This window comes from Aquarana catesbeiana, linkage group LG01 (genome assembly GCF_042186555.1).
Source record: "Aquarana catesbeiana isolate 2022-GZ linkage group LG01, ASM4218655v1, whole genome shotgun sequence".
Lineage (NCBI taxonomy): Eukaryota > Metazoa > Chordata > Amphibia > Anura > Ranidae > Aquarana > Aquarana catesbeiana.
In genome coordinates this window covers 328,745,687-328,761,814 of record NC_133324.1, presented here as the reverse complement: position 1 = coordinate 328,761,814, position 16,128 = coordinate 328,745,687, and the positions used below count along the sequence as shown (strand labels likewise).

The window sequence follows — 16,128 nt, the reverse complement described above, 5'->3', positions numbered from 1 at the left end:
ACATTGTTCATAAGAACCCGTGCCAACTGCTCCCTCAACAGGAGATTTCGTTTAGATATCCCACAATGCTGATGCCCTGGGAGCGCAACAAAGTAAGCACAGGATTGAGCACCTTTCTGACCACTGAACGTGTGAAAAACAGGCTGAATGGCAGGGCTACAAACTTAAAGAACTTGGAGCCCACAGCAAAGGGAATTAGTTGCCGATGCACTGGGAAAAAAGGGGACATAACTATGCAGCTCCCAAAGGATGCTGTCCATGAAGCGCATGGACCTGTTCTGCAGCCAAACAGTTCTCTGCATTTCTACTGACAGGAGACTCATTGGGGAAAAAAAGACAAGCGATATCTACTAACCCATCAATGTCTTCGCTTAGGGCTGCTGGCATGAGCTTTAAACGTTCCAAAAGCCACAGGGGATTAGTTTAGAGAAAAACAGAATACCTGTTCATGGCACTAATCCATTCCCTTAAAGTTTGACAGATTAGCATCATGGCCAAGGTAGGTTTTAAAGCGGCGTTCCTCCCAAAAGTGGAACTTACTCTCATTTGTCTCCTCTCCCCTTCCGGTGCCACAATTGGCACCTTTCGGGGGGAGGGGGGACAGGATACCTGTCTGACAGTTATCCTGTTCCCACTTCCGGGAATCGAGGCCCGCGAGCCCATGACATCATCGCGGGGCTCCCTCCTCCTCTCCCTGTCGCCGGGCCAGTAGGAGAAAGGAGCGGGGCCTCACGCATGCGCAGTAGGGTTCCTGGCATGAAGCCATAAGGCTACACTGCCGGGCACCCTTACCTGCAATGGCGGCGGCAGCACTCGACAGCTGATGGAAACATCAGCTGCGGTGCAGACATCGCTGGACTCCAGGACAGGTAAGTGTCCTATTGTTAAAAGCCAGCAGCTGCAGTATGTGTAGCTGCTGGCTTTTAATTATTTTTTTGGGCGGAACACTGCTTTAATGCAGGCCCAGCCAGAGAAAACAAGGATTGTAAAGAATCTCGAGATGTGTATTGATGGGATCCTAAAAAAACAGGCATATTGCCTACAGGGATCTTTAGTGCTTTATTAACTACTTCCTGCCTGCGCTATAGCCGAATGGCGGCTACAGCGTGGTCTTACTTTGGGAGGGATATGACCTCCTCCCGTTATCACGCTGCCTGTGCGCCACGCACTAAAACGCTGAGTCCTTAGGACTCAGCTGATCACAGATCAGAGAAAAGGGCTAATCACAGCTGCCCTTTACCACGTGATCAGCTGTGCCCAATGACATCTGATCAAGATGTAACAGATGCCGGTTATCAGCACTCCTTTCCACACGCTGTCAGCTCGGGAAAAGGAGAGGAAAGCCGATAACCGGCTTCTGTTAAAGGGCCATCTACACCGATAATCAGTGCCCTAACAGTGCCCACCAGTGCCTCCTCATCAGGGTCACCCATCAGTGCGGCCTCATGAGCGAACATCAAAAAAAAAAAAAAAAAAAAAAAAACACACACACCTTACCGGTTTGCAAAATTTTATAACTATGAAAATTTTTATTTATTTTTTGCAAAACTTTCGTTCTTTATTCGTTTGTTTAGCAAAAAATAAAATACCCAGTAGTGATTAAATACCACCAAAAGAAAGCGCTGAAAGCTGAAATTTGGCATGGGCAGGAAGGGGGCGAACGTGCCCAGTAGTTAAAATGGGCTACTGCAGGAGGCACAGTGGGAAAGGAAAGGCCCACTTCTCAATAAAACATTACTCAAGCAAGCAGAAAACTGCCAACATATTGGGGGGGGGGGGGCATTTTGTCAGTATTAGCCCAGGCCCATAAAGGATGTCAGACTAGTGGGTGCACTGTGAAAATGTCATGTGCCATGCATAGAGGTGAAACGGTCTCTCTAAGGCTAGCCATAGATGGATCTATTTTTTTTCCTTCATTCAGCCAAATGGTATAAAAAAAAACGACGGACAGATTCACATCCACACAAGCGAGGTGAATTGAAGAATCCACCCACTAGGATCTTGTGTTCTGACAGCAGGACTCCCCACTGTCAAAATACTCTGATCTGGAAGGGTCTCGGATAGCTGCAGTTGTTGATCGAGTAAAATTTTTCAAGAAGACCATTCAACATAAGTTGATCATTAGATCGCCTGTCAAGCGGCAGCAGCCATTGATAGATGAAAATTTAACTGGTCCCTGCTGAAGTGGCCAAATTTCGATCAATCTATGGTCAGCTTAAAGTGGTTGTACACCCTGTACAACCACTTTTACCTACAGGTAAGCCTATATTAAGGCTTACCTGTAGGTGCTTGAAATATCTCCTAAACCTCCATGGTTTAGGAGATATTTACTAAAAAGACAAGCGCCGATGACTACGACGCAGGCACCCTTTAGCAAGGGCACATCGTGCCGTTTCTATTAGGGGGTCATATGTGTCAGGTAAGTTATTAGGGGGTCATGCCGTGACTGGCTGGCAGCGCATGCGCAGGAGTCCATTATGTGTCAGGTAAGTGACACATAATGGACTACTATGCGATGCATAGTAGCCCATTATGCTTTACCTTTGCAGGGAAATAAAGAGGAAGTAAGGGTTTACTTCCTCTTTAAGGCTGGGAGCAATGGCAGCAGCCTGTAATTTCTCAGGTACAATATAATCTGTGAAGAATGATACTATGACATTCTTCATCAGACAAAGCGATAATGTAGAGGCTTCTTATAGTCCCTCTTCTATCAGCACATCTTATAGGAAGTGGGGCCATGCATCCATCCTGGGTTTTGCCCCAAGTGTCTGCTATTCCAAGTATAGTCCATCTCTCGTTACAGGCCACTGGCATCATTCCTTGTATGTTCCATTAGACACTCCTGGCTGCTAGCATTACTCCTGGTATGCTCTGTCTGTCTGTCCCTCCAAGCTGCTGGCACCATTCCTAGCACGTCCCATTAGACGCTTATGGCCACTAGCATTACTCTTGGCAGGCTGTCACTCCTGACATTACACCGGGTATGTTCCATCTCTCGTTCCTGGCCAATGGCATAATTTCTGGTACATTCCATCAGATGCTCCTGGTCGCTAACATGAATCCAGGTGCACTCCATCTGTTGCTCTTGGCTTTTGGAATCATTACCAGTACATTCCATCAGATGCCCCTGGCTACTAGTATTTTCCCAAAGTATGCTTTGTGCTCCTGGCATCACTCCTGGTACACTCCATCAGATTACCACTGGTTTGGTTTCTGGCAAACTCAGTTTGCCACAGGCTGCCCCCTTCGTCCCTTGGCATGCCCCCCTTTTCGAACTCTGCATCCTCAAATCCTTGCAGATATAATCCTTGTCAGATTCTCGGCTGTCTAACTAGTGGTTTGACTGTTTCCATCAATGATCCTAATGCATCTGCTGGTATCTAGGGAAAAGACTGGGAGGCGGGTCATTAACCTCACTCATCACTTAAATCAGACATACCTGGATCGAAAATTCAGCCGGTTCAGCAGGAACTGGTCCAATTTCGATCCATGCATTGGCAGGATGTTTGTACAACACCAGCCTGTTGCAAAATTCTCTTTGAATCAGTGACACCAGCGGTGCTGATAAGTTTATTCTGATGGTGGGGAAGTCTCCCTACTGTCAGAAAAAAAAAGTGCAGCTGGAGGGATTCTCTCATCCATCTCAAGTGTGTGGATGGGGGAATCAAGTCATTTTCTATCATTTACCTGCTAGTTGAACAAAAAAGTGTAGAGGTACGCTTATGGTCAAAGAGTCAGTGATCAGGCATGCAATTTATCCCATAAAATTTCTGCTTCACTGTGGTGAAATCCTCCCAAGAGAGAATCGAAGAGGAAGCCACACCTTGATGGAGCTAAGGAATATTCTTCAAGGTGTCAAACCGGGTCAACATTCCAGGCTGCTGTGTCAGCCCTTCCAGTGGGTGCACTGCAGGCACAGAAGCCGTTAGTGGGTGATCGTGAGCTGGAAGGACCAGTTAGAGTGCTACTCATATGCCTGGGATTCGGCATGTTGCACTGCAAGGCAGAGACCATGTAGCTCAGGGTACAAGGTTAAGCCTTAGTTATTCACAAACCAGCTGCTAATAACAGGAGAGAGTCGGATAGTGAGAGATGACTAGGTCACTGTTGGAAAACAGCAAAGACCAGCCATGCCACTTCTGATAAAGAGAAGTTGTGGGAAGAAGTTACCTTATACTGAATGGGAGGAACAAGAGCACAGCGCTAAGTGCGTCATTGCACATTTGTGCAGCATGAACCCTTTTCACAGTAAGCCAAAAGAAAACAGGGATCATAAGGGTGCCCAACAGTCCTAATAGGAAGGCAGCTCACAATGCATGGTCTGCTCACCTACTCACAAAGCAAGTCTTCAGAAACTGGGTAACACCAGAGACTGTACCACAGCTCCGAACCCAGAAAGCACTCTACAGCTAACACAATATACTCAGATCTGGAAAGTGCCATAATACAAAGCCCAGTGCCCTAGGTACACATTCCCACAATCGACCAATCCAGCAGGGTCTTGGTATGGCCTCCAAAGCTAGTGCTGAGGGTACACTGGTATGAATAGCTGTGTATAGAAACACCCTCAAGCAGGAGGAGGAAAATGTTGATTGAAGAAAAGGAATTAAACTTGAAAAAATGGCTAGCAAGAATAGTTAAACTTCTCTCAGTAGTGCCTCCTAGTACACTAGCACAAAATCTAAGGTATACCAAGCTAGTCACTTTTTTTTGGTTGCCAGATCCTTCTGTAGGCTACAGTACAACTCAATGTCTAGGAATCCTGTGTCCTTCAATGAATGAGAAGGAATGACAAAGTGTACTTTTTCTGCACTATAAAAAGAAAGCAAATACTTTTACATTTAAAATGACAAAAAACCCAGATAAAAATCAACCTTTAGCCTGAGTTCACCAAAAAGTCTAGAAATAACATTCAGTAATTCTTTACCTCAGTATTTGTAAACAACTCACCGATGCCAATGTCTTTCCAATATTGTGCCAAGTGCTCCCCCATAGCTTTCAAAAGGTGTTTGTACTCTTTTGCATCTGCAAAGTCCTGTTTGTTGTGTGTAGGTTCCAGGACAAGATAGGGGACATCAACTACTCCCACTACACCTCCACAGGCCCTAGAAAGGAATGTGCCATACACATAAAGAAAATACAAGAAATACACTGTTCTCAGCTATTTTTTTTTTTAATTCTTTGACTTCTACAAAATGTATAGTGAGGTTATATTATGTCTTTTCTTGTGTGGATTGGCAACAAATTGTTAATTGAAGTCACTTTTACCAACAAGACTGCAACTAACTGCAAACAAGTATTTTGTAGCAGGTAAGATAATTAAAAAAATCCTTTGAAACCTTCTAAAAGGAACTGTGTGCCAGTTAAAGGCACACAGAATACCCCTGCTCGCATAAGGGCTAAACAGCCAAGATGTCGGTTTTAGCAATATTCCAAACTTTCTGCCATTTTAAAATGCATGTCTTCACTATAACTTGATTTAGATGCTCCAGGAAATGAACGATTTACAAATACAGTGGAACCTCGGATTACGAGCATAATCCGTACCAGGAGAATGCCCTTAATCCGAAGTACTAGCATATCAAAGTGAGTTTCCCCATTGAAGTCAATGGAAACGAAAATAATTTGTTCTTGGCTGACCTCGGAAAGTCTCGGTTCTCGAGGTTTGCCGAGGTTAGCCGAGCTGTCCTCGGGCCTTTCCGTGCATTTCCGAACAGCGCCGATCGGCTCCGGCGCCCCCCCCCACACCTCAGGCCAAAACATGGTACTGCACACGCTTTGACCTGAATCGTGCTCGTTTTGCGAGACAAGACTCGCAAACCGAGTTACAATTTTTAAAAATACAGTGCTCGTATTGCGGAATTCTCGTTAACCGCGTTGCTTGCAATCCGAGGTTCCACTGTACATGATCAATACTGTGTACATAGTATACAGTGCCTTGAAAAAGTATCCATTCGTCTTGAAATTTTCCACATTTTGTTAGGTTACAACCAAAAATGAAAATGTATTTTATTGGGATTTTATGTAATAGACCAGTACAAAGTGGCACATAATTGTGATGTGGAATTCTTTTTCTTTTTACAAATAAATATGTGAAAAGTGTCAATACTTTGTAGAACCACCTTTCGCTGCAATTACAGCTGCAAGTCTTTTTTGGGATGTCCAGCCCTGCACATCTAAAAAGAGTGAACATTTTGCCCATTCTTCTTTGCAAAATAGCTCAAGCTCTGTCAGATTGGATGGAGAGCGTCTGAACAGCAATTTTCAAGTCTTGCCACAGATTCTCAATTGGATTTAGGTCTGGGCTTCGACTAGGCCATTCTAACACATGAATACACTTTGATCTAAACCATTCCATTGTAGCTCTAGGTGTATGATTAGGGTCGTTGTCCTGCTGAAAGGTGAACCTCCAACCCAGTCTCAAGTCTTTTGTAGACTCTAACAGGTTTTCTTCTAAGACTGCCCTGTATTTGGCTCCATCCATCTTCCCATAAACTTTGACCAGCTTCCCTGTCCCTGTTGAAGAAAAGCATCCTCACAATATGATGATGCCACCACCATGTTTCACAGTGGGGATAGTGTGTTCAGGGTGATGTGCAGTGTTAGTTTTCCGCCACACATAGTGTTTTGCTTTTAGGCCAAAAAGTTCCATTTTGGTCTCATCTGATGAGGGCACCTTCCACATAATTGCTGTCCCCCAGGGCTTCTCGCAAACTGCAATGGGGACTTCTTATGGCTTTCTTTCAACAATGGCTTTCTTCTTGCCACTCTTCCATAAAGGGCAGATTTGTGGAGTGCACGACTAATAGTTGTCCTGTGGACAGATTCTCCCACCTGAGCTGTGGATCTCCGCAGTTCCTCCAAAGTTACCATGGACCTTTTGGCCATTTCTCCAATGAATGCTCTCCTTGCCCGGCCTGTCAGTTTAGGTGGACGGTCATGTCTTGGTAGGTTTGCAGTTGTGCCATACACTTTCCATTTTCAGATGATGGATTGAACAGCTCTGTGAGATGTTCAAAACTTGGGATAATTTTTATAACCTAACCCTGCTTTAAACTTCTTCACAACATTATCCTTGGCCTGTCTAGTGTGTTCCTAAGCCTTCATGATGCTGCTTGTTTACTAAGGTTCTCTAACAAACCTCTGAGGGCTTCACAGAACAATTATGTGCCACTTTGTGCTGGTCTATCAAATAAAATTCCAATAAAATACATTTACGGTTTTGGTTGTAACATGACAAAATGAGGAAAATGTCTAGGTGTATGAATACTTTTTCAAGGCACCACCATAAACCACTTAATTAGCTGGTCTGAGACTTCAGAATTCACCTGCACAGCCACTCGCTAGGGAATTTGAGATTGCAGACTCTATGAGCAGAATAGCTGTTATTACTGTTTGGCTAAATTTACTGGGGGGGGGTTTAATAAAGCTGATCCGCCATTTTTTTGGCATTAATCCCTCTGGTTAATGTATTGCGCCAAATTCATGAAGCATTTGTGACACATCTGATTCTGAAAGCAAATTCATGTATATCCACTTGTGGTGCAATGAATGCGCCTAATTCAACATAACATACAGTTTTAACCTACAGTTCGTACCTCACGAAGGTGGAGCTAATTAAGACTAGCGTGTATAGGAGTATAAGCCGAGTTTTTTCAGCACTTTTTTTGTGCTGAAAATACCCCCCTCGGCTTATACTCCAGTCAAGCACTTTTCTGCAGCAGAGAATGACATTTTCCAAACCGAATTTGGGGCCCCGTATCTCAGGGCCACTTGGTGCTAGGAGCCCCAAATTTGGTGCGCAAACCCAGTGGAACTAGCACTACAATATATCTAAAGCTAGTGTTCCTAGCACCAAGTGGCCCTGAGATACGGGGCCCCAAATTCGGTTCCAAAAAGGTCATTCTCTGCTGCAGAAAGGTACTTGACATTTTCCGAACTGAATTTGGGGCCCCGAGATATCTCGGGGTCACTTGGAGCTAGGAACCCCAGCTTTGGATATGTTGTAGTGCTAGTTTCACTGGGTTTACTCACCAAATTTAGGGTTCCTAGCACCAAATGGCCCCGAGGTATGGGGCCCCAAAATTCAGTAAACTGTGTCCATCTGCAACAATGTCATTTCGGGACCCTTTGGGTGCAGAGACCCCAAATTTTGGCTGCAGCTAGGGGGCATCTAGGAACCCTTAACTACCGAGTTTTAAGTTCGGGGGACCTATGGCTGCAAATGGGCACAGTTAGGCATGCAAATGGGCACAGTGAGGCATGCAAATGGGCATTGTTGACCCTCTTTTCCACTTACAGTAGCTGCGCATTTCTCACCCTAGGCTTACACTCGATTCAATAAGTTTTCCCAGTTTTTTGTGGTAAAATTAGGTGCCTCGGCTTATATTCGGGTCCGCTTATACTCGAGCATATACAGTAATTCTTTTAGTGTACAGAGAAAGAAACTGGCACGGGCAGATTTTGCAAAAAGTGTTTCGTATGTGATCTAAAAGTGGCGCAGTGTGCCCCAAGTTCTAGACAGGTACATAGATTGGTGCATTCTGCACCACTTTAAGAACACGAGACAGTTTTGCAAAATCTGTCCGTGCCAGTCTTTATGAATTTCAGGAACTGTTGTCTGTTAGAGACCTGCAAGCTTGTAAATTAACCCAAAGCTGTGGTAATTCAAAAGTGTACTTTGTTTTCAAATGAAAAAAGCTGGTTGGTACTTACATTCCTATCTCTGAAAGCTGAGGGCCAACTTTCTCATACATTTTAATTAAGCGGCTGCAGTTGTACACAAACATGCCATCCAGCTCCCGCTCTTCGATATTCACACCAAATATAAAGTTTAGCTCCTTTGGTTCTTTTAGGGCCCTATAAGATGAAATATAAAAAATATCAAATATCCAACTTAACAATGTCCTAACTGAATCCAGGTTCTATTCTTAACTTCTATTAAATATCAGAATATACACTGGATCACTAGCGTGCAACACCAAAATATGGGCTCAATGATATGCAAGATACAGAGTATAAAAGTGATCACAAAAATCGATAAAAAACATCTAAAAGCAATGTGGGAGACAAAGAAATGCTGGCCGACGCGTTTCGACAACAAAAGGTCTTCAACTGGGGCATCAGTTAAAGACCTTTTGTTGTTGAAACGCGTCGAGCCAGCATTTCTATGTCTCCCACATTGCTTTTAGAGGTTTATCGATTTTTGGGATCACTTTTATACTTTGTATTTTGCATATCATTGTAAGATTTTTTACATTTGAATAAACCATCTCTGGTTGATCTGCACCATATGGAGCCCTCTTCTATTTTTTCTTCTATTTTTGGGTCGTGCTGATTACTCACTCACCTCTACTTCCTGGATTGTCCTGGACCCCATCTGGCTGTGGGGAGTCTATTGCCTGTCGTTCACATGACATGGAGCTGTATATCCTTCATTGCATCCAGTGTGATATCTCCTAGAACTGAGGATTTTCAAGCCTGTTTGACTCACTGCCATATGGTATTTGGGTCCACCATCTAAGGTTACCTCATCTCTTATGTGAACCCATAGGCACATCACCCGGTTTATCAGGATTAAACACCCCAGCCATTTTAAGAATGGAATGGAGGATTAACATCTTTCTCCACTTCTCATGGACTTGTCTCCTTTGGACTGTGATCCAACACTCCATTGTGTTGTACTCAGTACACATTGAATCACGTCGCAGATTCATTTGTTTTCATTATTGTATATTGATTGTTTTCACGTGTATATTTCCACGAGCACTAATAATTTTGGTATTAGTTCCATTTTTTGATATTTATACCATTACATGTATAGATGGTTCTTTCACCAGGTCACTATTTAGCGCTACACATTATCCTTGCACATTACTCTGAACTTTGTGTGAGTGTTAGCTGCTTCTGTTATACACTTTTGTTTTATTTTGGGTTGAGCGCAGTATTTTCCCCTCCTCATTTCCAAGAATCGGTACAGTACTATGCAAAGCCATTAAGAGCAGCACCTTCTTTTGCATCTTTGTAGAAGGAATTAAATACTTATTAAACACTTGACCTCCAAAAGATTTACTCCCCTTAATAACCAGGCCATTTTTTGTCATACTGCACTGCGTTACTTAAACTGACAATTGCACGGTCATGCGACAATGTACCCAATAAAAATGTATGCCCTTTTTTCCCACAAATAGATCTTTCTTTTGGTGGTATTTAATCACCTCTGTGGTTTTAAATTTTTTGCGCTATAAAGTTAAAAAAAAAAAAAAAAAGACCAACAGTTTTGAAAAAAGACAAAACAATAACAAAAAAAAAAAAATGAAGGGTCTACAATGGTCATCATGGGTGCATTTTAAATGACAGAGACAGAATATTAGCTAAAAATCCAGAAAAAAAAAAAAAAAAAAACACACGATACAAATGTTATAAATTGAGTTGTAGTTCAGTGAGTAAAATAAGTATTTGATCCCCTACCAACCAACAATAATTATGAATTATGGCTTCCACAACTCGTTTAAAAGACACCTGTCCACAGAATCGCTTTATTCTATTCAAACCCACCATCCAAAGAAATATCAAAGGACATCAGGGGCAAGATTGTAGACCTGTACAGGGCTGGAATGGGCTACAAGACCATGAGCAAGAAGCTTGGTGAGACAACTGTTACAACTGTGATTACTCGCAAATGGAAGAAATACAAAATAAACATCAATCGCCCCTGATCTGCAGCCCTATGCAAGACTTCGCCTCATGGGGTAAGGATGATCATGAGAAGAGTGAGGGATCAGCCCAGAACTACATGGGAGGAGTTTGGGAATGATCTCAAGGCAGTTGGGACCACACCAAACAAACCATTGGTAACACAATATGCCGCCATGGATTGAAATCCTTCATCGCCCGCAAGGTACCCCTCCTCAAGAAGGCACATGTACAGGCCCATCTGAAGTTGGCCAATGAACATCTAAATTATTCAGAGAAGGATTGGGAGAAAATGCTGTGGTCAGATGAGACCAAAATTAGCTCTTTGGTATTAACTCGACTCTCAGTGTTAGGAGGAAGAAAAATGCTGACTGACCCTAAGAACACCATCCCTACAGTAAAGCATGGAGGTGGAAACATGCTTTCGGGCCATCTCTCGACTAAAGGGTACAGGCTGACTTTGCCACATTGAGGGGCCAATGGACAGGGCCATGTATTGTAAAATCTTGGATGAGAACCTTCTTCCCTTGCCAAAACACTGAAGATGGGTTGTGAATGGGTCTTCCAGCATGACAATGACCAAAAAAAAATACCGCTAAGGCAACAAAAGTGGCTGAAGAAGTAACATATTAAGGTCATGGAGTGACCTAGCAAGTCTCCAGACCTTAATCCTATAGAAAATTTATGAAAGTAGATGAAACTTCGAGTTGCCAAGCGACAGCCAAGAAACCTTAAAGTAGAACTATGGGAAAAACTTTTTTCATTTTGGATAGAGCAAGGGAGAGTTATAAACCCAGTCAGATTTTTTTTTTTTTTTTGCCATCTGTGTGCCATTTTGGAGATTTCTCTTTACTTCCTGTCTCATAGCAGAACAGGAAGTGAGCAGAAATCCTTGCAAATTAAGGGAATTCCTTGAAGACCCCCAGGTCACCAGAACTGGTGTCCCCATTGGAAGATTTCCTCTGTATTACTTTTCAGGGGACAACCCAAAGTTTGGGATTTTCTTTTACTTTCACGTTCAATGATAATGGTAAACAAGACAAATTTAGAGGGCAAGTCTCCTTAACGGGGGCACAGACAGCAATAAAAACTGACAAGTGGTCTAATCCCTCTCCACTCCATCCAAAACGAAAAAAAAGTTTTGCCTTTTGTTGTACTTTAAGGATTTAGAGAAGATCTGTAAAGAGTGGACCAAAAATCCCTCCTGAGAGGTTTGCAAACCTGGTAACCAACTACAAGAAACATCTTACCTCTGTGCTTGCTAACAAGGCTTTTCTCCACCAAGTACCAAGTCATTTTTTGCTTGGGGATCAAATATAAATTTCACTTCAGTGAGTAAAACTAGTAACATTTGTATCATGTGTTTTTTCCCAGATTTTTGGTTGATATTCTGTCTCTATCATTTAACTACTTAAGGACCAGCCGCCGTCGTTATACGCCACTACTTTGACGTTAAATACCGTTGTTATGGCAGCAGCTAGCTGCCATAACCCCGGTATTTTTAAAAACAGCGGACTGTACTCTCTTTCAGATAAAAGTGATTTCTGCGGCGGATTCTCTAGCACCCCCCCCCCCCCGGCTTACCGGAGCCATCTTTTTCGGCGGAGATGATCCGTTCCTCTCCCCTCACTGCCTGGATGCCGAGTGAGGGAAAGTTGGCCCCCGCTCGGCTCCATAACATTGGAGGACAGAAGCGACGTCAAACGTCACTTCCGCCCAATGCTTTTAAAAAGGGGAAATTTTTAAATTTTTTTAATGCATTTTAGTGTAAATATGAGATCTGAGGTTTTTTTGGCCCCACATCTCACATTTAAGATGTCCTGCCATGCTGTTTTTCTATTACAAGGGATGTTTACATTCCTTGTAATAGGAATTAAAGTGACCCAAAATTTTTTTTATTTTTATTTTTTTTTTAAAAGGACAGTGTCAAAAAACTAAAGCACACTGTCCCGCCGAGCTCGCATGGATAAGTGAACGCATACATAAGTCACGCCCGCATATGACAACTGTGTTCAAACCACACATGTGAGGTATCGCCGTGATCATTAGAGCAAGAGCAATAATTCTAGTCCTAGACCTCTTCTGTAACTCAAAACTGGTAACGTGCAGAAATTATTAAACGTCGCCTATGGAGATTTTTTTTAAGGGTAAAAGTTTGTCGCCATTCCATGAGCGGCCACAATTTTGAAGGGTGACATGTTGGGTATCAATTTACTCGGCATAACATCTTTCACGATATAAAAAAAAAAAAAAAAAAAATTGAGCTAACTTTACGGTCTTTTTTTTTTCCAAAAAAAGTGCGCTTGTAAGACCGCTGCGCAAATACGGTGTGACAAAGTATTGCAACGACCGCCATTTTATTCTCTAGGGTGTCTGAAATTTTATACTATATATATATTATGTTTGGGGGTTCTAAGTAATTTTCTAGCCCAAAAACCCCCTAATTTTAACTGTAAACAAATAGGCCCGTTCTTTAAGTGGTTAAAATACACCTATGATAAAAATTATAGACCAGTGACGGCGAACCTTGGCACCCCAGATTTTTTGGAACTACATTTCCTATGATGCTCAACTACACTGCAGAGTGCATGAGCATCATGGGAAACATAGTTCCAAAACATCTGGGGTGCCAAGGTTCCCCATCGCTGTTATAGACCCTTCATTTCTTTGTAAGTAAAACTTATAAAATCTGCAAGGGATCAAATAATGATTTTCCCCACTGTATAAATATCATTAGGAGTGAAACAGAAAGGAGAGAAAATCTGAGGAACTAGACAACTTGTATTCAACCAATCTATTAAAATCTACACGGTTAAATGTTAATTAGGTAATTTAGTGGAGCCAAGGGTGTCCATGTGTAATGCCAAGAATGGTTTTATCATCTGTTACCAACGCAGTGGTGTGGAGGTTCTCTTTTATGAAGTAGCAGAACATACAACCATTATGAAGCTTAAAGAGGATCTTCAGGCTGCTGACTATTAATAAAAGGACACTTACCTGTTGAAGGATCCAGTGCAGTCCTAACCTGTGTCATATTTTCACCGATCTTCAGGTCCCTGGCATGTTTACTAAGGGAAGCGGCATCCCACAGCGCATGTGTGAGCCGCACTGCACTTTGTGAATGGACCCCAGCATTCCTACTGGGATCTGTGGCGTGTCCCAGAAGGCTGTGGGCGGGGGGGGCTTGGGGGAGGTGTTTGGAGTCCACCCTAACATAACTCCACCCACTTCCTGGGACTTTAATTTTTTCTGTTTCTCTTTATTGCTTTCTGAAAAACTGGAGAGGGACCGGTGTCATATACTGTACTCCAGGATATGGAATTTAGAGCCAAGTCAAAATTTCCATTATTTTAATCATACAGTGCAGGAAACAGGATGTGTAGACCAAGGGACATCCCCAAGCAATAAACTGAGGAGTGGGCAACAATATAGCAAACAGGCTCAAAAGGAAACAAAGTTCGATAGATCCAAAACTCTCAAATTACCGCTTGAAGCACCTTGCAGCAAAAGTCTGCAACAGCAGGAACCTGGAAATCCACCCGGTAAAACTTTGAGAAGGTATGAACAGAAGACTGGGCAACAGCTTTGCAGACCTGTGAGGTGAATGCTTGATGCTGAAAAGCCCAAGAAACACCAAAAGATCTGTGAGATGGGCCCTGATAAGGAAGGGGGGGGGACAGACCCTTTCCTTGAAGACATAAGCCCTGGAAATGAGCTACCCAAGCCACTCTGCTATAGTTTGAAAAGAAAACAAGATACTCTGTCTTGGGACCTTTAGGGATAACAAAAATAGGATTTTTATAACAGCTTACCTGTAAAATTATTTTCTTGGAGTACATCACGGGACACAGAGCAGCCATAGTAATTACTATGTGGGTTATAGGCCACCTTCAGGTGATGGACACTGGCACAGCCAAGACAGGAAGTCTCTCCCTATATAACCCCTCCCATACAGGGAGTACCTCAGTTTTTGTAGCAAAGCAATAAGCAACCCAACAAAGGGGGAGGGACCTCTGTGTCCCATGATGTACTCCTAGAAAGGGATTTTTACAGGTGAGCCGTTATAAAAATCCTATTTTCTTTATCATACATCATGGGACACAGAGCAGCCATAGTAATTACTATGTGGGATGTCCCAAAGCAATGCCATCTGAGGGGAGGGAGACACAGACACAAGCAGGCCGCCATCAGACGTGAGGACCTATACTGCTACCCGCAGTACACTGCGCCCAAAGGCGGCATCCTCATGCCCTCTCACATCCACCTGATAGAATCTGGTGAATGTATGGACCGAAGACCAGCCTTGCAAATCTGAACCATTGAGGCTTGGTGATGCACTGCCCAAGAAGCTGCTCTGATAGAGTGCACTCTAACTTGAAAAGGAGGAACCCTCCTTTTCAAACCATAAGCCTGGATAATAACTTGCCGACTCCATTTAGAAATAGTAGACTTCGACGCTACCTGCCCCTTCCTGGGACCTTCTGGCAGCACAAAAAAAAAACATCAGTTTTCAGTATCTGAGCTGCTGCTTTCAGAAAGACTTTGACTGCTCTCACTACATCAAGCGAGTGCAATGACCTTTCCTCCGCAGAACTAGGTTCTGGAAAAAAAGGAAGGCAGGGCAACATCTTGGTTCAGATGAAACCCTGATACTACCTTAGGCAGAAAGGACGGGTGAGGACGCAACACCACCCTGTCCCTGTGAATAATTAAATATGACTCTTTACAAGAAAAAGCAGCCAACTCTGATACTCTTCTAGCAGAAGAAATGGCAACCAGAAAAAAAAAATTCTTTGTCAAAAGGACCAATGGAATATGGCGTATCGGCTCAAAAGGCCTTTTTATAACACCGACAAAACTAGATTCAAGTCCCATGGGCACAAGGGCGATCTAACTGGCGGATTTATACGCATTACCCCTTGTATGAAGGCCCGGATTAAGGAATGTGAAGCAAGCGGTCTTTGAAACAACACTGATAAGGCTGAGTTCTAACCCTTGATAGTACTCAAGGCCAGCTTCATTTCTACTCCCAGCTGTAGAAAGGCAAGAATTTTACCTATGAAATACTCCGAGGATGCCAACTCTTGGATTCACACCAAGAGACATAAGTCCTCCACACCCTATAGTAAATGATTCTGGAGGCCAGCTTCCTAGCGTTAATCAGAGTACTTACCACTGAATCTGAAAGCCCCCGACTCTTTAGAATGTGGGCTTCAACTGCCAAGCCGTTAAATTTAGCGTTTGTAAGGAAGAATGGAACACTGGTCCCTGCGAGAGCAGGTCTGGACACAGTGGAAGGAACCATGGGTCCCCTACTGCCATCTTTACGATCTCTGCATACCAGGATCTTCTAGGCCATGTCGGGGCTACAAGGATGATTTCTCTAGGTTGAGAATCCAACCCAGAAGTTCCAGATACTTGACCGTGCTGGAC

At 43.2% G+C, this 16,128-nt stretch overlaps 1 protein-coding gene across 2 annotated transcripts in view; it reads right to left on the bottom strand.

Moving 5' to 3' along the window:
- The window catches only part of MORC2 (MORC family CW-type zinc finger 2), a 169,380-nt gene that overhangs the window by 55,937 nt on the left and 97,315 nt on the right, over positions 1-16,128 (bottom strand). For both annotated transcript variants that reach the window (XM_073631131.1, XM_073631121.1), the window contains 2 exons: positions 8,716-8,859; positions 4,951-5,105 (listed from right to left, as the gene is read on the bottom strand). In XM_073631131.1, coding sequence (XP_073487232.1) covers positions 4,951-5,105; positions 8,716-8,859 — 299 coding nt within the window. The remainder of the gene's footprint in view (positions 1-4,950; positions 5,106-8,715; positions 8,860-16,128) is intronic.